Below are 22,781 nucleotides of genomic sequence, written 5' to 3' on the forward strand. Positions count from 1 at the left end.
GTGGAGGAACATTTTAAGGTAGGAATCAATTCTTGATCACAATTCTTGATTTTTTTGCTCTCCTCCTTCAATTTTATCATTTCATAATCTCAGTTGCTAATAACATGTGTACTTAAACCACACTCTCCCAGCTGAATATTTGCACCTTTCAAATATTCCTGGCTGTAGACTGCAATTGTTATGAAACCTCTGAACAAAATGCAGGGATCTTTCTTTTTCCCATGAAGAGCTCCACAGCTTTGTTTGATCCACAGGGCAAAGTGCCACCAGCCTCAGGTGAATACTCCTACCCTGGCTGATGTCTCCAGCACTAGATCTCTGCCCAAGACACCCCAAGACACTCAGAAATAGAGTTTTCCTTTTGTGGGAGGGATTCCTCTTATGACTGATGGCTTTGGCACAGCAGCACGAGGAAAATTTATTCTGCATGTCCTTTGCTCTGACATGGCACAGAGGCAGGGCTGAAAACTGGCCTTCCTTTATCCATCTGATCTGTAATCTTTACAAGGATATTAGTAGTAGAAAATAACAGTATTGTAGAGACAGAAATTACTCAAAGAATAACTTCCTAGTATATGAGATTTTTATTCATGAATATGTGCTTCCTTTCTCAGATAAAGGGCACTCATTCTTTTCTAAATATTCCAATATTATTTTCCAGATATACAGGCCAGTGATACCAACATTTCATTGCTGTTCACAGTTGGTGCTCTGTAATTCTATGTAATTTTAATTAAAGAAGAATTCTGAGACAGTTTCCCCCTGTGTTACCATCAAGCATACAATTAACTGTGTACAATTTCTGCTGGGAACAGTCACACAGTGATTTCAGATTAATAATTTATTATTGCTTCCATATTTGTATCAAAAAAAAAAAAAAAGGCAGCATAGACTAAGAACAAGCACCTACTAGAAACAATATATGAATTTGGAAAGGGTTTTTCTTCAGTGCAGATTTTAAACCTGAGAAGATCATAACTCCATCCTATGGACAGTGAAGATAAATAATCTGTAGCTTTACACTCAAATTTGTTTGTTGGAAACCCCTCACTAAAAGCACAATCAAAGAGAGCAATACAAGCAATTTCATGCACAACCTTTCATCATCTTTTTGGTCTTGAATAAGTGATTTTTCTAGTACTTCCAATATTGAAGGTCCAATTTCTGATCCTGACTGTTCTGGCATTTTCTTCAAATCAGAATCAATATCAAAGTAATAGTAGCAGTTGGCTTTTTATAAACAGAAACATCTGTGCTGCTGTTCCTCAGCTCATTCCAAAAGCAGGGTTTTTAGTGTAGCTGCCCCCACCTACTCCTTGCAGTGCTTCAGAAACAATTCCAACAGTTCTGCTGAGAGCTCCCTTGAAAGCTTCTAAACTAAGATCCTTCCAAATCAAAGGAATAAACAATACATCTGAGGTTTCTTCAAATGCTGAAGGAAGCAATCAGGGAAGTTACTTGAATACTGTCATAATGACAAAAAAAAGTGGTTTTGAATCAGAATGTTCAGAGCAGTTCATCACTGGGAAATTTTCCTATGCTTTCTTACTATTGGCTTTTTTGATTTCGAGGGACTATTATGGCATATTATGATTTGGGTGGTGGAAGAGACTCAGGCACCCAGTAAATCAGAATAAAATGCAATTTAATCAGATGTAAGAGTTTAAATTTACACCTAAGCTGATTTATTTCCTGTCCAACAGTAAACCCCCAACTTTTAAAAACATATCAGCCCATACTAACTGTTTGAATTGGTGCTCAGGAACAATTCTCCTCAAGAGGAGTAACACTGTTCATATATTCAAAATTTTATTCTGAGTAGATGCATCTGTTTGCAAATAAGACTGTTGGGGGGTGGAGGGATACCTAAATCCAAACTGAAAACACTATGACAATACCTAATTTTTTGTCAGAGAGAATGGCAGAGCTTCTAATATTTTAAAACTGTTCCCTGCCCCTGCCTTTGATGTCACTTTTGATAGTCTTGCAATTTTTTTTTGTATGCAGGGTGGGGATTTTTCAGTATTGTTTCAGGCAGTTATTTTTTCAAATATTCAGTCCTTTTCACAATTTAGGAAACTAAGAAGTACCCATGCACCTTAAACACCAGGCTACCCTGAAGTTATCAATAATAATTCAAGGTCTAAGTGCTAAAAAAGTACTTTTTGAACTCAAACTGCAGACCCACCCAAAGGCAGCTGTTTGCACACCCCTTTTACAAATTAGTGGATTGGAAGAAATCAACACTTTTATGTACAAGCAGAAATCCTGTTTATGTTAATATGTTGGATTTCCCTGAGCTAAGAGAACAGAAAGTTGCCCTGAGCTTTCAGAAGTGTTCAGCCAAAACTCTCCTGTTGGTGGACATTACATAGAAGACACCCAACTCAGCAGGGTCAGAATCAGAGCAATGCCTCACTGCATTTGAGCAGATGTGTTACCATTTTCAGTTCCTTTCTGCTTCTCATGGTGTTTCAAAACAAAGGAGTTTTAGTTACTAGCAAGCCACAAAGGAACTCTTGTTCCCCCCTGCCCATTTCCTTATGTAAAAGATGTTGCTTGAGAAACACTTCGAGAAAAAAAATAACCTCACTAAAAAATAAATTAAAAAAAAATTTAAATTAAAATATTGCATGTATCTTCTTTGGTGCTTTCTTGAGATAAAATGTGTCTTAATATTTTTTCCAGACATTCGGGACAGTGGGGGACCTAAGCCTGTGATGGTGTATATTCACGGAGGGTCCTACATGGAAGGCACTGGAAATTTATATGATGGCAGTGTTCTAGCAAGTTATGGGAATGTGATAGTCATCACAGTCAACTATCGCCTTGGGGTGCTTGGTAAGAAGCTTTCAGCTTTCCACTAATCCCTGCTATCTGCAATGCAATTCATTTTATATGTGAGAATGTGCTTTAAAAAAAAAAAAAATAAGCAGAAGAGAGGCATCAAGTATTTTTAAGTTTTTTCTTTGTCGGATATAAGGTTTGTATGCTGGGGATGAGATATAAAGACATTGCAGGTATTTTCTGGAAGAGCCTGCTGTCATGCTGCATCAAACAGGTATTCCCATTGCTGAGCTGTCCAGGCAGAAGAGTTTCTCTCTCTTTTTTTTTTCTTTTTTACTTTTTTTCTGTTGTTTCTGTGAATAACACTGATGCTTTAATTCATAGACAGGTAAATTAATTTTTAAAAAACTTTTAAGCCATAGAGAGTAGAGTTTGCTATTGAAATGAAAGAGACTAACTTTTAATTACCACGATATTTTCATGCTTTGAAAAAGTGAAGGATGCTAAGAAAACATCTTTTCACCTGTTTGTTTTGAGCTTCATTGTGGTTTTGAGAAGTGGTATGGGTGTCATTCAAGTACATCCAGTATTTCTTTTCCAGATAATGAATTAGAGAATGAAAGAGTTACTTTTGATTGTTTCAAATACATTGGATAGAACGTGCTCGTGCTGTTGGTTGAGGTGTGTGGGCTCCCTCTGGTACCTTGTATTTATGACAAAAAAAAATTACTCTGCTATTTTCTCAGAATAGCCACATGCATGATAAAGTCCACCACCTCTTGGGACAATATGATTGTTAGGAGGTTTTTCTGCATATTCTGCCAAACTATTGCATGCTGAGACTCCTGAGAGCAGGAGCTGGGCCCTGGGATATAATGGAGACCAGAACTTCAGAATACTGACACAGGTGTGAGGGTATTCCCTGTAACATCTGTAACAGCAGAGAATTCATTCTGAACACCAGTCAATTTTATTTTAGTGTCTGCTACTCTGCTTTACTTTTGGGTTGTTGGTTTTTGTCATTGCTCAGTTCTTGGTGTTCTGAATTTGGTTAGATCAGTCCCCAGGTGTGTCAGTTCTGCTTTGCTCGTCTGGGTAATTGTCTTCCAATAGTTTCATTTTTGTTAAAAATTTGACACCCTAATTTCAGGGGGAGGGAATGGATTTTAACTTTAGATTTTGAATTTAGTCTACTGTGATTGTGGTTTACAAGGGACTGAATAATTTCCAGAGAGATCATAACTATTATTGTCTGGATGTATTTCCTTGGTACTGGAGGTTTCATCTGTGATGTAACACTTTAGGTAAGGAAGTTCTGGTAATTTGTATCATTTTCTTCCTCCTGTTTTCTAATTATGTGATGACTTAAAGTCCTGGACACATTTTAGTACAGAAGTTAATAATCTGCTGCCTGTGCCTCTAATCAACATTTTACTTTTGCACCAGTGCCTGTCTTTGATGTCTCAAACAATATTTCCCTGTATTATATACCAGTATAAAAGAAAGTATCTATTAGCTGAAAGGGCTGTTTATTTTTGTATATTATTTAGTCTGAGTCCTAAGCCATTAGTAATTGCAGTGTTTAAAAGGGCTAGTTGCTTGAAAGATGAAAATTAATATCCCTTTGTTGATGCTAATGGTTTTTGCACTTGTTAATTAACACTGATCGCTGAGGTAACCCACAGTTAACATCTCATCAGCTTAGGAGGATTTCCTTTTTGTTCATGTCTTTGTGATTCTTTGGGCTTCATGGTCCTTACTGAGCCTCAAGGGTCAAAGAGCTGATTTTATTTTAAGTGGGACCTATTACAGGAAACCTCTAAAATTCACAGCAGAATCCAGGGATTGGTATGAATACTTGAGGTGATCTGCAAACCCTGTAACAGGTTTCAGGGTTTTCTTAGTAAAACCAATGCTGTTTAAGTAGAAGTCATACACATCTACTCTATTTGGTGCAATGCCTATCTGTCATGTATGAAATGAATAATGATTAAATGGGCAGTGGAGAAACAGAGCAACAATCAGAAAAGAAAGTTTGAGCAGTTTAAATTTTTCCTGCTTTTTCTTTTTTCTAATCTATAGATACCATCAGAGCAGGACTGTGCAGAATCACAGTAGATATCAGCTTTTAACTTTGATATTTTGAAAGTCCTGTTCCTCCACATTCCAGCAGAATGTTACCTTTGCAGTCACATTCAGATATGGATTTACCAAAGCATAGGGAAAAAAATCTCCCCTTGCCTTTCCTGATCATATCCCACAAGGTGAGAGGTCCAGCTCCACTGACTGGAGCCTGTGGGATACCTGGATATCCAATCACCACTGTGTGAAATGCCTGGCTTTGCAGGCAGAAGGAGAATTTAAGGAATTATTAATCACATGAGAAGATGTAGGGATGAAATAAGGTCTGTCTTCTCCCTTACACATGACCTTTATTGATCTTGTATCAGATTTCTGTGGATAGATGTCTATATAGGTGATCTCTGTGAGCCATCTGCCATCATCTCACCAAAATGTTGACTTTTCTTAAACAAATAAACTGATAAATCATTATCATTCAGTAAATGTTTAGAGCTGAAATAGGGACATCTTCTTCCAGACCAATCCTGATGGGACTGGGGATCTGTTTGCTATTAGGTTCCTCACAGTATTACATTTAAGTCCACAGTAGACAGCTTTTGATGTAGTTCAGATTATTTTCCTGTTTATTCTGAGTTGAAATATCCCTTGTTTTACGGACTAATCTCCTTGAGGAGCTGTGGGTTTTTTTGAGATGCAAGATTTACTTCTAAATAAAATGTTAGAAAATGCTTAAAAGTGAAATCCATTTGATAAAGAGAAAGCAATAATAAAAATTAAAGAATGATGGAGCAAGTGCATCTAAAATAAAACTAAAAAACAAAATAACAAAACACACAAACCAAACAATCCAACAAAAACCCAAAGCCCTGGTGAGTTCCCTGGCCCAATTTTGTCTTTGGAACAAGTCTGAGGATGAAAGCCTGTTAGAAACTGTCCTTAGATAAAGATGATGGAAAAGAGAACTGCTTGCCCTGGGAATCTGGGGGCTGCTGAATAAGGAGCCATTGGGAACACCCTGTGTCTTCTTTAGGTTCTTTCTGAATGCAAGTCTTGTGCAAGCAGTTCCACCAGAAGGAACACTGCAGAAGCAGTCCAACAGCCTTGAAGGACAGTGCAGATACACCTTCATGGCTGCTTTTTGGGAAAGGACACACATGAAGAGAAGTTTGGTTTTTAAACTCAGCTGATAGGAGATGTCCAATGTTTACTCAATATCTATCCACCTGGTAAAAAGCAGGAGCATTTTATTTAATTTGCATTAAGAAGATGGAAAAGATTTATAAAAGGAGTCTATTCAATATCCAGAAAAGATCATGATGGACAGATTTAATACTGCCAGTGCTGTTTTCTGTCTTCTTTCTTATGAAAGGTTTATTTAGAGAAGGAGAGTGCTCTGGGTCACCATTGGCTACTGCTGCTTTCAATTTCAATAGTGGAGAGAAAGGAGAGAGCTGGTTTATGCTAACTGGGAATTTGTTTCTTCATTTTATTAATTTATCCTCTTTGTTCTTGGTTATCTTTAAGCCACATGACTTTAATAGAACTTTAATAGAAGAAAAGCATTTGTATTGAAGCTCACAAACTGAACAGGGAGAAGAAATAATGACTTAAAGAAATCTCTAGTTTGAGCACTGCTTTAAATTTCTCATTTTTTCCTCTTGAAGAGGCAGTGGTTGTCCCTACAGAAACAGTAAATTGTCATTCCAAGGATCTGGATCAAAGGTGGTAATAAATAAAAAGGAAAAATGGTCTGCATTTTGTATTTTCTGTTGGGCATTCATAATGTCTGCCTTGGGAAGGGAAACATCCTAAACTTTTAGACCAAAATTCATGTCAAAATGGAAGCAAACCCACGAGTGAGATTGTCCTCATTATGCCTTCTTTAATTAGATGAAATTTTCCCTTTTGAGGGGGATATAGGGACCTTTAGTGTCATTGAGCTTTGCATTTATACTGCCACCCTCTAGTTTGAGAGTTTTGTCTGGGGTTACTGAACAGAAAACACAATCCAGGTGTTCCACCACTCCAATTTTTTTTTCCAGTTGGTACTTTTAGTGCTGCAGGTAAAATCACAGCAGCAGCCTGAAAGCTCTGATAACATTGCCCAGTGCATTATCTCCCCCATAACTGCACTGACATCAATGGGGCTCTTCAGTGCAGGGCATCCCTTGTGACAGAGCCTGGCTGCCCATAATTTGAAGTGATGTGATGAAGAATGAGGGTACTGGAAAAGGTATTTGCTCCTCCTGCACAGGGCTGCTTCTAAGAAGAGCTGTTCTTAGAATTCTGTTGTGTTTTCCAGCCCAAAATTCCATTTTTCAGTAGTGTGTTGTGTGAGCCAGCTGTGCTGGGCTGCAGCACTCATGCCACATAAAACACACATTAGTGACAGAAAACAGAACAAAGAGGAAAACGCTGTCACAAAAGCCCTTTCTTAACTTTTTTTAGTGACTGCTGCAGCTTTATGGATAATTTAGTGACAGAGGATGAGTCTTGTTATGCCATAAAATGTTTTGTTGCTGCGTGTCTGGGTACATGAGGAAGATACCTCAGGTTTGAGCAGCCATTGCTGCTGGGCAGTGATGCCAACCTGCAACCTCTCCTTGGCCCAAGAGGTGCTTGAAATACAAGCAAGCTCTTCTGGGCAAGCTCTGCCAAGCCCAGAACCTCTGCCCTCACCCACCCTGCTCTCAGCAGCAGCTGCACATTCCCAGCAGGCCAGGAAAATAAAGCCCAACCTTTCCTTTATGAGCCAGTTTATGTGCATCAGCCCCGTGGCAATTCCAGGATGCAGCCTGGTGAAACCTTTCACGGCATGAAGAATTATCAGCTGACCATTTGCAGGTCTCAGGGATGAGAGAGATGGGAATATATAATAATGAAAGCTACTTCAGTGCAACTTGGAAATACCTGCCTATTTCTAATTCCTTTGGGATTGACTAGAAGGTACTGCCTTGTTTTGTTTTAATACTTTTATCTTTTTAAATAGAATAACATACCAACATTTTCCCCCATTGCTTTCAAACTAGATCTGCTTTTTTCACTGTTACTCTGATTTGTCAAATTTGTTAATTTGCTTTACCCTAATTTTGGTAATGATTTATTTGTATTGTCTCCATCACATAGTTTTGATGGGTTTTTTTACTGCCTTTCTCTTTATTTTGACAGCATGGTAACACTCATGAAAATATTAAAAGGAAAATTAAAAATATTATTCAAAACAATGTATAAAATTTAGATCAAAAACTTTCAAAGATTGTTTCGTAGGAGATTAAAAAGCTTTGGTCAACTTTTTAAAGATATTGTGATGAACTAGTGTTTTGTTTCACTTGAGTATTTTTGCAAAGTGAGCCTATTATATTCTTTTTATGCAACCTGGAGAGTTGTCTCTCTGAAAAGAAGCCTTTTCACTTCAGTAAAAGTAAGCATCTCATGGCATAGTGGCTATTCAGTGAAAGTAACAGTGCAATAAGAAGGTTTATGTTAGTTAGATATCAAAGGAGATAAAAAAAATGTACAAAGACTCTTTTTCCTACATTGCTTAGACTGTGGGGTTTTCTTTTATAGTTCACAATTTAATATCCAGTAAAAGTGGGAAAATGTTTGATCATTAGCTTTGGTGACAAGCACATCCATTATCTTTTTATGAAACCTTAAAGGTACTGTCAGGAGATGGCATTTTATTCCAGCCTTGCTGCACCTCTAAAGGGTCTCTGATGAGCCTCTTCTCTATTATCCATTTCCTAAGATGTTTGAGTAAAAGTGATTGATGAGCAGAAGATTATATATTATTGCCTAATTAAAAGTACATTACACTGAAAGTAAAGATGGAAAATTAAGAGCAAAACACATCAAAATGTGCAGTCAAAAATCATTCAGGTTTTCTGAAGTGCAAGAACATGCAGGGAATGGTAATCTACAAATACTTTTAGGGATCCCTGGTAGCTTCATAAAAATTTTCCTTTAGATAGAAATGAAATTTTAATATTTTAGGATTGCACAGTAGAGAAGTTGTCCAGAAGGCCTGATCTGATCCCACCTTAGCCTGGGGCATCACAGAGTCTTGGAATGAAGCCCTCCAAATGAATTTGATTCTAGATAAATGGAAGGAGTTAAGAAAGAGAGAGTACTGCAGTTATCTATTCCCCCTGGTGCTGTACTTCACAAGGGCTGATTTACACATCCTTAGAATTCTAAAAATGCATTAGACAATTCTTATTTAATCTAGCAGGTAACCTCAGGGCAGCCCAGTTTGCAGGAGGCCCAAGCACAGCTCATCTAGATTTGCAGTGTCCTGATTTCATAGGTCCATTAACAGAATTAGCATTCAAATCTCAGACCTGCTGTCATTAGTGATATTTTAGTGGGGTTTTTTTTTGGTGATTTAGTGCCAGCCAAAGGGAGGTGGGGTATGCAGAGAAAAGGAGATTTCCACACTTGGGGCTGTAGCACCAAAATGACAAAATGGATGTGAGGGAAACAATGGGTTATTGGCTGGAGATCTTTAAAGGGTCAACTGCAAAGCACAGCAGGCAAGATGGCCATGAAATGGGAACCCTGAATAAATAGTGCACTCTGGAAATGAACCATTGCTTTTCTATTTGTGCTTCTTCTAGCACAGCCAATTGACATTATCCACCTGCTTGGATAGATGCATTCACACACCAGCTTCTCTGTTTCTTAGGGCACAAAGACATAATTTTATTTGCCATTGAATAGGTTTCTATCTTGGTACAGGTACATTTTAAATAACATGTTTATTCTGATGGTCTAGACATCTTTTTTGGTAAACAGAAAAATAACAAATAACAAACTTTAAAACTATTCATTTTGGCACAAGAACAGTTTGTGTCATTTCTGTCAAGAAAAATTACTTTTTGGTAAGATAAACTTCCTTCATCAATATTTAATCATATAATAAAAGTATCCCAGTTTTTCTAAATAGCAGATTTATCTTTGAGAGCAGAATAAACCTCAGCATGATAATATTTGCAAAATAGGAAAGAGAAAGAGCTCACTGAAGCCAAGTTATAAATACCTTACAGCCTCAGAAAAAAAAGTCAAAATCTTTGACCCTTTTCTCCTACATGATGTTATTTGTATTTTTTATCATCTAGCTGTGTGTAACTACCTTCACTTTGCTTCAAGTAATATTTGGCCAAATTTTGGACCAGCACTGATCCCCATGCAAAACCTTAAATCTGCTGTATTCTTAATGTTTCAGCTGCGCAACAGTACCTGCATTTTTCACTGCACAATATCCTAAGCCTTTGGTTTGCTTGTGATGGGATGGGAGGCTTCTTGAAGAGCCAGATTTGGCCCCATCCTTAGAAGCAAACAGAATTTAGGCTGCTCTGCCTTTGCCAGGATGCCAAACTTCCCAGAAAAGGATCTGTCTGACTGTAAGCCAAGAGGTGGTGATAAATTGGGATTTTAATGCAATTTGTATCTCACTGCACAGCATTCCCAAACAGAAATATTCCTCTGAGTTCCCAGTATTCTGCTTATCAACCCAAGCAGGAAGACATTAAGAAATTCTCTGCAGCTCAGCAGCCAAGCCAGGTCTGTGCCCAGCCTTGGTGGGTCAGGAACTCTGCACTCCTGACTTTAATGCAGCTGTAATTCATGCCCAGAAAAAAAGGTGAATGAAAATTCTTTCAACATTTATGATAGAAGTAGCAGGACAAGTAGACAGAATATTTCTAAATTCCCAGTTGTCAGCATTTAATTACATATATTAAAATAGTTTTCTGAAGGTTAAATTAAGCACTTCTGTATACTGTGGGGCTTTGGAAGCAATAGATAACTTGACAGGGATTTCCATTGCAAATATTGCTCTCATTTTTCACACATTTCAATTGCATAAAATTCCCCATTTTATGGGTCTTTTCGTGTGCAAATTAGTTTACATATATGGGTACTAGATTAAATATTATTCTGATATTTCCTTGATGTATTCCTTGTGATATTTTTGAGTCAGTTGAACGAGATCTGTATTTTAAGGTTGTAACAGCACTTTTTAATGGTTAAAAAGAGTAATGTGAACAATAGATCTAGAGGTACAAAACTCTCTTGGCAGCAGTACTGGCAAGAGAGAGAGTCCTAAATTTTTTCTTCTATTTAATCTGTGATCCATGTGTAAATGCCTGACTCAGCCAACCTAGAAAATACCACAGTAAAAATGTTGCAATTTGCATTACCTTCTAATGGAGAATATAGAGGAGACTGTTATTTGATTTCTTATTTCCCAAGATGTACTGGCAAATAAATATTATTTTGACAAAAACTGCATTTGAATACATCATTGCATGAAAAACTGCTTCATTAAGGTCTCTGAAAGGCCAGAGGAAATGTTGTACATTGGTGAATATCCCGTGTTAAGCAAAGTATGAAAATTGCCTTCCAGCAGATATAAATACTAGCTACTAATGCATTTGTAAAAGTATTTTGAATACATCTTGGGTTGTATATGTTACAGGCTAAAAATATTTTTGAGAAAAGAAAGATCACTTATACACTTTAATTAAGAATTTGAAATATATCCTCCATGTTTCAGGGGGTTTATTGCTTCAGAAGTAATCTTACTGGCATTTTTCATTGTTCTGCAGTAATTTCTCACTATTTTTTCAAGATCCTAATGAAACAGAATGAAATAGATTTGAGCAACCTTTGTATGGGAGATTCACTATGGATTCAATAATCCTACTGATTTTAAAAATAATTTTTGCTGTATTTTTTGTCAGATTTTGGATTTTTTTCTTAATGAAATATCCCCTAGTCATTATAATTTGTTCATTTCCTCAAGGCTTTCCACCAGGATTTGGGTTGAGGGATCTTAAATTGCCGTAGGTACGCTGACAAATTTCTTTACTATTTCTTTTCCTATTGACGAATTAATTTTTTCAGTACAGAAGCACAAAATATTAAAAGAAAGGAGGCAGAGCACCATATAGCTCCAAATAATTAAAAAAAAAAAAAATTGGCACACAGCATATCCCCAAGCTGTTTTATTTACTTATGTTCCAGCATCCAATGAGTTTGGTAAGCCCTTGTTTGTGACATCTCACTGATTCCAACAGGAAGCACACAGGGAAATGAATTCCTTCCCAAAAGTTTTGTTCCCATTTTGTAGTTTATCACACATTAATTGCTTTGCTTCTGTGAGTGAAATTTTCCTTCCAGCTCCAGGAGAATGCTGTGTCTCCATTGGAGATGGGTTTGCATTTCGTCTGTGAGGTTTTACTGCAGCAGTGACAGCACGGGGTGCCCTTCCCTGGGCCCCCTGTGTGCTGGGGGGCCAAAGGCCATGTGCTTTCAGCTACCCATGAGCCACATCAATGACCCTGTGAAATGCACTCCTCAGCACCCTGGGGATGGTATAATTACTCACTTCATTATTGCGTGCCTCTTGAAAAGTGTTCTCTAAATATTTTCCTTTTGCCATTATGTAGCTCTTAACAAGGATGGCTAAATTATAAATTGTGGTGGGCTGGAAGGGAAATGTTCATATTAAGAGGAATGTTAACTTTCTTTCCACCATTTTTTTTTCTGATCATTTACTTCTCCTGGGGGGAAAGACTGAGAGAATTGGGTTTGCTCAGCCTTCAACTCTGAAGCCTTCAGTGACCTAATTGTGGCCTCCCACCACCTGAAGGAGCTACAGAAATGGAGAGAGAGTTTTCACAGGAGCCTGGAATGAGAGAACAAGGGGGAATGGTCTCAAACTGAAAGTAGGTTTATATCTGACATCAGAAAAAAATTCTCCCCTGTGAGGGTGGTGAGGCCCTGGCACAGGATGCCCAGAGAAGCTGTGGATGCCCCTGGATCCCTGGGAGTGTCCATGGACAGGTTGGATGGGACTTGGAGCAACCTGGGATAGTGGAAGGTGTCCCTGCCTGTGGCAGGGGCTGGAACTCAATGGTATTTAAGACTCATTCCAACCCAAACCATTCTATGATTCTATTACTTAAAATCTTCTCTTTTGATACTTCATGGGCTTGCACATCCTGAGTGTTTAAAGCTTAAAGCCCCTTTCATTGCTGAGTTTCTCCTGTTGTACCTGATGGCTGATTGGATGCACATTGTTTGGATTTTGAGTATCATTAGGTTCTTGAATTACTGTTAAATATAACTTAAAAGGGAAGATACTCACTATTTCATTTATTTTCTTTCTGATGACAAAGAAATCACTTGACAAGTACCTCGCTAGCACAGAGCTTTTCTAATGTGGGTTCCCTCCAGCTAAAGATGTGCTTTAGAAATGTTATTGAAAAATGCAAGATATTACCTGCATTTTCCAGCAACAACAAAATTCAACATCTGTGGAAGTGCCTGAATTTCATCTTTGCAGTTTTTCTAGGTAGATGCTGTAGAAGCAGTGATTGCAATTTCAAGTTTAAGGTTCCATTCCTAAATGGCTTTAAAACAATGCACACATTTCTTTTCCTTACCCCATCATAAGTGCATAATGTTGCTTTTTCATCCTTTGAAAGTTCTATATAGTTGTTGGCTGGTTTCTTTTTATAAATATTTCATAAGTAGTGTTTTGATCTCTGGTTCAATTTCAGTCATGGCAGCAGATGTTGATAGGTTTCTTTTGAAAATGCTGTGTACAAACAAATTTACAAACAGGAGTATATTCAGTAGGTGTTGTGGAACTGATAATATTGAAGAAATATTATGACGAATAATTTTTTAGTTTTTACCTTTTTTTTCCTTTTCTTGATACATGCAAAATATGAACAAAAAATATCATTGCTTGGCTATGATCAAAGATCATTGCTTGGCTAGTGTATCAAAGATGCAACTGAGGGTTAGAAAAAAGTCTGGATCATTCTAAAGACATTGAAAAAAGCCCCTGCCTTGCAGACAATATTGTCTTACAACCAGATCCAGCTCCAGGCTGTCACAGAGCAGGTCCTCTTGCAAGGTGGAGGTGAGCAATTGTCATTAAAGTTGTCTAGCTTTGCTAGAACCTGATCTATTCTTAGCAGGACCAAGCACAAACAGGAAATATTCTGTTTGTACAGACAAGGTTTAGCATCCATGGAAGAACAGCCTGCTGCAGTGTCTCTGAAGGAGGTGCAGGTGTTGATTCTGCTGCCTGGAGCACCAAGGAAGACTGGCTCCATGGGTTTGTTGCTCTCTCTCACTCCCATTCTTGCAAGCACCTCTGTGGCTCACCACTCCTGAGGTCTGCAGCATTCCAAAAGACTCTGAACCAGTTCTGGATATTGCATTCAGAGTGTGTGAGCCTTGCTCTGCTTTTATATGGTTCCCTTACAACACTCCAACAAAACAGTTTTGAAAAATGAGCCCAAGAGGGTTTATTTCCCATTAATGACTGAATGCTGGCATTTGGATGATGGAAATAGATATGTTCCTTTGTGGGACTGTACAGATGAGAGCTTTTGTCATGAGATTGTGCTTTTCATTTACATGAGCTCTTCCTTTTCTGCTGCTAAAACTTTTTAGTCCTTTAAAAGCTTTTCCCATCACATTCTCTGTAGTTTCTCAGTGTTTCCTCCCAGGAGATCTCTATGATTTAGGTAAAGATAATCAATCTTGCTGAAAGAAACAAAATTACTTGTGGTGATCAATGTGTGCCAACAGTTAGTTGTTAAAGTCATCCTGCAAAGTTGCAGAACCCAGCAGAAACTTATTCAGAACCTGCTTCTTAACTTCCTGCAAAAATCCAAAGGAAATTAAAACGAGCAGGTGAAGGGGTGTGGCTTTCACTGGCTTCAATGAGAGTTTATAGAGAATGAGGAAGATTTTAAAAAACAAACTCAGACTCTTGGTGGCATCCAGCAAAAGGACAAGTGGGCACCACGAATAGAGGAAAGTCCAAAAATAAAAACCTTGTTTATTCTGAGGGTGGCCAGATGCTGGATCAGGTTGCCCAGAGAGGCTGGGGAGCATCCAGTGCATGGAGATACTCAAACCCTGAGTGACCTGGTTGACTTGGCCCTGGTCCAGCAGGGGAGGTGGTGAACTGAAGTCCCCACAGGTCCCAGGTACCCCAAGGCTGTGATTCTGTGATGGGAAGGCAGAGCAGTGGGTCCTGAGCACTGTAAGGGAGAAGATGAATCATTCTCTGGACATCTACCTGGTCTTTTAACACCTGATTATCTTTTAAATTCTTTACTTATCCTTTTTTTTAACACCTGAATGTCTTATTAAACCTTCTCTCTGCTTAGTCTGGGCTTGCCTAAAAAGGAATTAGCCCATTATTGTTATTGGAAAAAAAAACCTTTTCTGCAAAGCAATAACCACACTACCACCTGTTTTTGTCACCAGTAGATGTGTCTTCTACTCACATGAGCTCAGGTTTCAGCCTGTGGCTCATGGGCACAGGAGGGATTACTCATTCCACCATCCCAATGGAGAAAACTGGCTCTGTTTTGACAGGCTGGCAGTGAGAGACAACAATCTGCCTCCTGAAAATTTAACCAGGCTTATGCCCAGAGCAGAGGTGCAGAAAGTTTTTCACACCTAAGCCTTCCCAGGCCTTTTGGTAAACCCTGCCCTTAGTGCAGCATTAGCCAGGACTTGAGCAGGGGGGTGGAGGTGGGTAGGAATCAAATGGTCCCAGGCCAGATTGTGCCAAGTCTTACACTGGAGCTTTCTCTGCTGGAATTTGGGTTTCCAGGAACTGAGCTCCTGATTTTAAGGAATCCTAAAGATTGCCTGCAAGTTATAAGACAATGGAAGAGTACATTTTCCCTCCCTTCCTTGTCTTTCTTTCCTCTTAGGAAAGGATCCAGTGTAAGGTGGATGTTGGCTTGTTTTAGTTTGGTGCCATTTATTTGGGTGCAGCACCCAACCACCTGCATCCTGAGTTTTGCTTTGTTTTTGTCATGCCAGGGTGTTTCTTCTGTGCTGTCACTCATCTCTCTGTTCCTTTTCCAGACAATTTGGCAATTCCTGAGGACAGATTTTTTCACATCTCTTGATGCATATTGAAAAATCACATTTTGATGAAGACCAATTTCTTAAGTAAAATTTGCCTGGGCTACGGATGAATGCATCACTTAGGGTGCATTAGTGAAATTCTAAAACCTTACTTTTTGGAAGCTGATCATACACTAAAAACAGCAAAAAGGAAAAAAAAAATTAAATTGCCAATTACAGCTAATAGCTTGCTGCAATTGACATGAATGAAGCAGATTGAAGGTACTTTTTAAAGCAGCTTCTCAGTAAATCCAAGCAGTGAAATGTTTTGGAATGAAGCAGTTGAAAAAATGAGGTTAAATATCCTGTGCTTATCAACTTGCAGAACCCAGAAATCTGTCTTAGAGACATCTTTGGGGATTTCTCTGTAAGAATACAACTGATAAATGGGTTTGTTTTCCCTTGAGAGTGTTTACTTATATCTGATATTATTTGCTGCATCTCCTTAAAAAATCCTCCCCCCCAAAATTTTGGTTTTAAAAGACAACCAAAAAATATAACCCAATGCTAGTGACAAACCTTATTATTTCATGAAGTCTTTTCAATATTATGGACTCCTTGAACAGCAGTATTTCTAAGGTGAATCCAACAAGTTAAAATACTTTTTCTGAAAGCTGAAAATGTATTTTGTATATTAAATCTCTCATTTTTAAGAAGGAATATTAGAATAGTTTTAAAGAGGGAAGAGTTTTAAGGAAAGCAAAGAGCTTGTTATACTATGATGGGTAAAGAAGTAAATATGAGTCACCAAAAGAGGGCTTTCTGAACATTTCTTATATTTATATTTCTCAGCACTGTGTAAAGCACAGATGAAAGGTTAAGAGAGTAATAAACAAAGCTGAAATGTGATTTGGATGGGTAAGCTGCACTTTGATCTCCAGACTATAAAACACTGCTACCTGGGTCAGAACTAACACCCAGCAGGACAAACAATCACTTGTTTGCTGTGCTATAAAATTCACAATTCCTTTTTCCATGCCATGCCAGCAAACATTCTGTGGCACTAAAGATGGAAAGAGAGAATTTAGGAGTATTAGCAATTTGTGTAATTTAAAGAAGCTTTAAACATGTGCTAAAGTTTTCTTAAAAGTTCTCTGATCTTTAACAAATGACACTATAGGAATGGATTTGCAGCAAATGCTGAGCAACTTTAAAGATCTTAAAAATACTAAAAATATACAAAATTGTTTAAAACCAGGAATGAAATTGTAGGTTATGTGAAAAAGAACAAAATCTGTGCTGCTCTTATTTCAGTTAGACAAGACTGCATTTCCTACTGCTCCAAACTGTTCTGCCTCATGATTCCACAGAACCATTGAATATCCTGAGCTGGAGGGACCATCCAAGGTCAAGGACCATCAAATTCCATCTCTTGGTCCTGCTCAGGACACTCCCAACTTCCATTTTCTCCTCCTCAGTCATTCCTTCAGAAAGAAGTCAATTTCTTTTAAAGTTTCTTGGTTTCTCTGGTAATTTCCAAGCACAATTTGTGCTCTCAGATGTGAAGCTGTGCCATTCCTGTCCTGGGACTGTTCAAAAGGAGGTGCAGCTGTGGCACTGGGCAGGTGAGCACAGCAGGGCTGGGTTAAAGGTTGGACCTGATGATCCTGGAGGTCTTTCCCAACCTTAAATATTCTGGGATTTGCACGTTGCACCACAGTCTCACTCAGCCTGAAGAAGAGGAGAGTCTGAGATAGAAGAAAGGCTATCTCAGGAGCAGGATAGACAGAAAAAGTACAGGAGGGAATGCAGGCCTTTTAAAAAACATGGGTTTGATGTTTCCTGTCTCTTGGTGTGCCTGGCCTCTGTTGCTAAAATAGTTTTTGTGGGTTTATAACCTCTGTGGTCTCTGTTGGTCCTGATTAACTATAAATAGGAGTAGTCCTGCTGATTGCTGTTAGGTTGCTTACATGGATAAAATTAACATAGAATAGATTTTTATCCAGTCTGACTCTTGGAGAACACAGCAAAGAAAATAGTGAAGGTTTACTTTGAAGGAAACTGAAAAATAAATATTTTCCCCTTGGAATCTCAGTGCAGGAAAAAGTGTGATTTCCACTTGGCCAGTATTTGGCTGATGTATCAGTTGTGCAATAAATATTAGTAATTGTTAGGACACTTATTCTTTATTATCCTAAACAATTTTAGCATTTACTGAATCAAAATAGTATAATTTTTTTAAAGTAAACAAAACCCAAATATTGGAATCAACTTTTTTTTTTCAAATGAAAACTACCTCATACTGACCTTTTTATATACAAGATATCACACTATTATTGCATACTGTGAATAGGGTTATCACAAATGCATAGATTGTGCTTAAAAGTGCAACCATATATTTTAATTATGTCCTCGATTCCAGCAAATTTCAGGCAATAAAAAACTCATTAATTTTAATAGTGTTGGATCAAGCCCCATCTTTATAATGTGATGTAATTGTCCACTGCATTCCTGACATCTGGCAATAAAATTCTTCATCATAAAGCACTAGATTATATTTATTGGTGCAGGATTAGCCATCAGGCAATGGTTACTCAGGAACAAAAAGCTGTTCAGAGAATTCCTTCATCAATGATTAGGAAATTAAGCATAAAGAATAAATATTTGTTTATATTTATTTAAAATTTACATTCCTCCTGTCACAATGATAACAATGTAAAGCAGATACAAGCTGTTGTTCTTGACAGAACAACTTCATTTCAGTCTGTTAGGGGTTGAAGGATATGCATATTTATTCCTTTTTTTTTTCTCTTTAGAGATTTCCACCACTAAAAATTTGGCTAGCAGGAAAGAATTGATATGCCATAAGTTTGAGCTGGCATGTTGTATCACAATGCTGGGGTATTGAGTCTTTCTGGCTTGATTTTTCTGTTAAAAAAAAAAAATAATGTCTTTTACAATTATTTCCAAGCAGAAGAGACAATACTGGAAATACTGAGATTGCTAAAACAACTCTGGATTACAGAAATTCCACTGTGGGCTATTTATCTGTTTGTTAATTATACCTGACTAATTAATTAATGACTTTCTCTTTGATTCATTATGGAGAGTTTGATGGAGCTTATGACTCTGAGATTTCCAATACTGTATCTATGTACAGTCCAAATGTTTGTTTCCTGGGATGCAACAGGGAGGTGAAGATAATTTATCTCATCCCACACTTCTCATCTCGATGGCATTTGTTTTGTCCCTCAGTCAGGGAGCACTGGCCTGGCTGCTGCCTGTGCCAGCTGAGTGGAACCCAGGAGGGCAGCAATTATTGCCCACTTCTCTCTGGTTTCCCACCAAAGAGCAGGTGGTGGTGGCATTTTCCCTTCCCTGACCCTCCAGCCAGCCCAAGGCACTTTACAGCAGTGAGTGCAGAACACTTGGAGCTGTTGTAGCACCACACCCTCAGAGACTCTGCTCTTGTCCAGGAGCTCGAGAGCTCTGAGCATTGTGTGACACACAGGGAAGTCAAGGAAGGACCTGTGTCAATCTGACACCCAGAATTTACTGCACCCTTACTGGTGCATTGTTCACAGGGGTCTTAGCATGAGGGAAGAGATGAGAATCTTGACTCTATGTTTCAGAAGGCTTGGTTTGTTATTTTATGATATATAATATATTAAAACTATTCTAAAAAAATAAAAGAAAAAATTTCATCAAAAAGCTTAGCTAAGAATAGAAAAAGAATGAATAACAAAAGCTTGTCTCTGACCAAGACAGTCTCAACACGTGGACTGGGATTGGCCATTAATTAGAAGCAACTTCATGAGACCAATCCCAGATCCACCTGTTACATTCTACAGCATCAGATAAAAATTGTTTGCATTTTGTTCTTGAGGCCTCTCAGCTTCTCAAGAGGGAAAAATCTTAAAGAAAAGATTTTTTCATAGAACATATCAGTGACACCCTTACATCTAGTCTTAGAAGAGAGATCAGAGATCTGGCATTGTGATCCATTTGGTTTTCAGGAGGCTTAACCTCTTGTTCTTCACATTAAAAAAAACTAAATCAAATATCACAGCAAGTAATGAATCTCCCCCCTCTGCTGAATAGCTCATCAAAGTCTTTTAAAAGTAAATAATGATGGTTGAAAAAAGTGACTTGATAACTCATTTAAGCAGTTTAACCTGTTGTAAGTTTTTATGGGACTGACCTTTTCTTGCTACTTTTTTTCAGACTCTAGATTTGCAACTGATCTGTATTAACAGAAAATGGAAAAAGCAAATTTGCAATTGAGTAGTTTTTACAGGGACTCCTGGTGCTGTACAGCTTTTGGTAATATTTTCAGAAACTGACTATGCCAGTGTTTTTGGTTTAGAGAATAATTTTATTGTAATGCATAAGGCTATCTAAAATTTTATCAGTGAAGTAAGTGGCCAAAGTGATATGTGTCATTGCATGAATGCTGGAGCAGAGGAAATAGAACAGTAGTAATGGAATGATCCTTTAATTTAGCTTGGATTCATTGTTGTTTCTGATCTATTTGGTTCCTAGAGACAGACAGAGGGAGGTGGATGCAGCAGGGCTGTGTGTACACCACACTCAGTGGCAGATGTGGCTTTGATGTCACTGGTTTTGGTTTGAAAGTTGGTGTTTCTTTCAATGCCTCCTTTTCTTCCTCTCATCTCCACCCTTTTTAGCTCTCCTGTTTGATTATAGAAGATCTGTACCTGAGAAGAAAGGTTCTTCCACCCCCATCAGCATCAGTTCAGTAAATCTAGGTGTCATCTGCCTAACAGCATAATGAGCAGTAATAACTCATAATGACCATAATGAGCACTAACAGCTGAACCTGTCAAATATACTGGAAAAAAGAATAGTTCCCTCTGGGACTCCAGCCTCCTCAAAGTGGAGGTACAAAGTGCTCCTGCAGCTAGCTGTGAACTACTGAACTGCAGTGCAACCACAGGTTGTTCCAAGAGAGCATTTCTAGAGGGAGACAGCTTTTGTTGACATTTTTTGACATTATATTCGTGCTAAAGTTAGATTTCTCAGAAGATTTTGAAACACAGCAGCTGTTTAAGTTTCTAACCAAACCTGAAGGAAAAGTTATTTCCATCAGGGCCAAGCCACAGTGCAGATCTCCCACTGGGCACAGGGCAGGACACTGATTTGGCTTCTGCTTAAGGGGGGACCAAATTCTGTCAGAGCAGCTGGAGCATTTAAGGTGAATGTGACCCAGTGTATTACTGGGAAATTCTGCATGTGTAACACAACCAGGATTTGGGAGTAACTCCACTCAGGTAGGCTGTCTGCCATTCCCACCAGTGTTGGCAGCTACAGAGGTCCCAAATTATTTTACTTGATTTATCTTATACAAAACTTCGTTGATTTTGCAATTCTCATATTTTAGGCCTCTGGGAATATTCTGACATTCTGTATGAGGGTGGTTTTTTTGGGGGGGCTTTTGGGGTGGTTTTTTTGGTTTGGTTTTTTTTTTTTTGTTTTGGTTTGTTTTTTTTTTTTTTTTTTTGTTTTTTTGTTTTTTTTTTTTGTTGTTGTTTTCGGGTGTTTTTTTTTGGGGTTTTTTTTTTTTTTTGGTTGCTTGGTTGGTTGGTTGGTTTGGGTTTTTTGGGTTTTTTTTTGCTTGATTTTGCTGATGTACCACAGGAAAATATCTTCATATTTACATGGAAAATTGAACTGTTACAGACATCATCATGCTTCCCTTGATTCCTGCTCTATGCAGGAAATGGTATCAGTAGCACTATTTTCTTGTAAAATGAGCTTTTAAACCTCTGTAAAAATTCAGCCATATTTTGGTCCATCCTATTCTAATCTTTATGTGCGAAAATTTATATATGAGGCTATGAAAATGAAATGAAGCACACAGCTTTCAATCCCATGATTAACAGTGAGAGAAGCTGTAGGAAACAATGGGATGTGTTATCAAGTGTGTCTCCAAGCAGATTTTGGGCATCAAAGTTGTTGCTGAAATAAGGCTGTTGCCTAAAATTGATGCAATGTTCTTTAGCTGAAGTACTCATCAAGTTTTTAAGTGCATGCATATTTTTCTCAGTAAGTGGTCCAGTTTGTTTCACCTCAGTTAATTGCAGTCGTGGGGATAGGTTTGCCACATCAGAGCCTGAGAGTCTGAGAGTATCAATATTTATCAAACAGCAGGGAAAAATAAGGAAATATAAGGAAAGATGAAGAATTGTTGCTTTGCTAATCAGCCAGAAAAGTGAGCCCAAATGTCATAATCTCCTCAAAATACTAAATATAGTCAGCTAAATACACCCTGAGCAGCTGCCTGCACTGGGTTTGGAAAACATCTTCCATGAAACCTGTGCAGGTGGAGATTTTTTTAAGGAATGCCAGTCTATTGTTTCTGTAATGGGAAAAAATTATGGCTGATCTCAAAACCTATTTCTTATTTTTTGTTTTTGTTTTGCTCGTTGTTTAGCCCTGAGTTCATTCCAACAGGACAATCCCACAGGGACAATGACCAAACCCCTGAAAACACTGGCCCAAAGGAGCCAGGCTGGCCAGCATCTCCTTAGTCCAGACATCTCATGTGCTGCTTTTGCAAATCCCTCAGCCAACAAGAAGATAAAACAAAATTTTCAGGAGATGGGGTCTATTAAAGAAAATGTATTTTTAGTCTTTTGGTCAGTCAGAGAGGGATGTCTTTTAGAATTGTATTTAATTTATAAGTAAACTTATTATTTTTAAAAGAAGTATAGGTTCATCCATAATATAAATAAGGTACTTTAAGTGAAATAATCTATTTTTAGAGGATCCAAATGTTTGCTATGATTTTTTTTAACCCCTTCACAAGTAGCCATCTGCTTCAAAGCAGTTTTTCACACACTCTTGATTCTGACCAGGAAAGGATTTCTTATAATAGTGTCCTATTTCTGAAGCATGCATGGGCTAGGAATGCATAAAAGTGAAAAGGGTTTTAAGGGATTAGTAAAAATGGTTGAAGTGGATTCCTAGCTGCAACCAAGTTTTGCTTTGTGCCTTTA

The 22,781-nt window shown here is 38.0% G+C and overlaps 1 protein-coding gene across 2 annotated transcripts in view; it reads left to right on the plus strand.

The window, feature by feature from the left end:
- Positions 1 to 22,781, plus strand: part of NLGN1 (neuroligin 1) — a 291,506-nt gene that overhangs the window by 102,810 nt on the left and 165,915 nt on the right. For both annotated transcript variants that reach the window (XM_050978186.1, XM_030227186.2), the window contains one exon: positions 2,689 to 2,841. In XM_050978186.1, the coding sequence (XP_050834143.1) occupies positions 2,689 to 2,841 (153 nt within the window). The remainder of the gene's footprint in view (positions 1 to 2,688; positions 2,842 to 22,781) is intronic.

The sequence above is a fragment of the Serinus canaria genome, chromosome 9, assembly GCF_022539315.1.
Source record: "Serinus canaria isolate serCan28SL12 chromosome 9, serCan2020, whole genome shotgun sequence".
Lineage (NCBI taxonomy): Eukaryota > Metazoa > Chordata > Aves > Passeriformes > Fringillidae > Serinus > Serinus canaria.